At 56.5% G+C, this 1,435-nt stretch overlaps 1 protein-coding gene across 1 annotated transcript; it reads left to right on the top strand.

Moving 5' to 3' along the window:
* Nucleotides 1-1,079, top strand: LRRC10 (leucine rich repeat containing 10). The gene has a single exon (XM_064419476.1). The coding sequence runs from the start codon at nt 147-149 to the stop codon at nt 981-983; it is 837 nt and encodes a 278-aa protein (XP_064275546.1). The 5' UTR covers nt 1-146; the 3' UTR covers nt 984-1,079.
* The last annotated feature ends 356 nt before the right edge of the window (nt 1,080-1,435 follow it).

Below are 1,435 nucleotides of genomic sequence, written 5' to 3'. Positions count from 1 at the left end.
CAGAGCCCTTGAGATTAATGGCTGGTGCCATGTAAACAGAGCCTTATATTGGGAAGAACGAGTTACCAACAGGCCAGTGTGCAGCAGGAGACCAAGGGAGCCTCCTGTCCCTCGCAGTCCCAGCCATCCTAAAACAAAATTCTGAGATGGGCAACAGCCTGAAAGCCATACTTGCTTTTGTCCCCTCTAACAAGTGCCAGAAGTACCTCCTAGAAGATCTAGAAGAAATGCCAGTGGATAAAATGGTCGATCTGAGTGGCAGGCAGATGAGGCGGCTGCCTGTGCACATTTGCTCTTTCCGGGAACTGGTAAAGCTGTACCTGAGTGACAACAACCTGAACCATCTGCCCCCCGAGCTGGAGCAGCTGCAAAACCTGCAGATCTTGGCACTGGACTTCAACAACTTCAAAGCACTGCCCCTAGTTGTGTGCACACTGAAGCAGCTGTGCATCCTCTACCTGGGCAACAACAAGCTCTGCAGCCTGCCCCTCGAGCTCCGGCTCCTGCAGAACCTCAAGACGCTCTGGATCGAGTCCAACTGCCTGCAGCACCTGCCTGAGGTGGTGTGCGAGCTCAGCCTGCTCAAGACGCTGCACGCTGGCTCCAACGCCCTGCGCAGCCTCCCTCCCCAGCTGCAGTGCCTGCAGGAGCTGCGCACCATCTGGCTGTCAGGAAACCTGCTGTCCGAGTTCCCTCCCGTGCTCCTGGACATGCCCTTCCTGGAGGTGATCGACGTGGATCGCAACTCCATCCGCTTCTTCCCCAGCCTTGCTCACCTTCCCGGCCTGAAGCTGGTGATCTACGACCACAACCCCTGCAGGAATGCACCCAAGGTGGCCAAAGGGGTGCGCAGGGTGGGCAGATGGTCAGAGGAGAGCCCCGAGCCCCGCAAGCGATCCGGGGCAGTGATAGAAATCATGCTCGACGAGAAACCATTGCTACCTCCTGCCGCCAAGACCGAGCCAGAAGCCGAGCCCTGCTGACACTCAGCTGCCCCTTTTGGCCAAGGTGGCAGCGCACTCCCACCGCTGCCCAACCTCTACCTCTCCCTTGCTTGCTGGTGTCCAGGGAGCACCACACTGCCTGACAATCATTAGGAGTATGTGTACCAGCTTGGAGACAATGTGACAGCAAAACTCCTGTACAGACACCTGTCTGTCTTTGTGCAGCACCCTGCACTCTCCCTAGAACAGACTTCCCTCTCCTGCTCCTGCCATGCTGGGACCATGCACAGTTCTCAATAGAGATAAGACTTAGTTTAGATGTTTGCCATGGGTGGATTGCATGGAGCACATAAGGACTTGCTGCTCCTCACCTGTGGGCTCACTCTTCTCCCTTCCACCTTGCTGAGGTGTCCCAGCTCAGCTGGAAGCCACTGTTCAAGGTGATCACTGCTGAGCCACAGCTCTAAAGCAACCCACAGCACTGGTCTCAA

This window comes from Passer domesticus, chromosome 5, assembly GCF_036417665.1.
Source record: "Passer domesticus isolate bPasDom1 chromosome 5, bPasDom1.hap1, whole genome shotgun sequence".
In the NCBI taxonomy this organism is placed as follows: domain Eukaryota; kingdom Metazoa; phylum Chordata; class Aves; order Passeriformes; family Passeridae; genus Passer; species Passer domesticus.
Note: the sequence above shows the minus strand (reverse complement) of the source record. Positions and strands in the feature narration are given on the sequence as shown.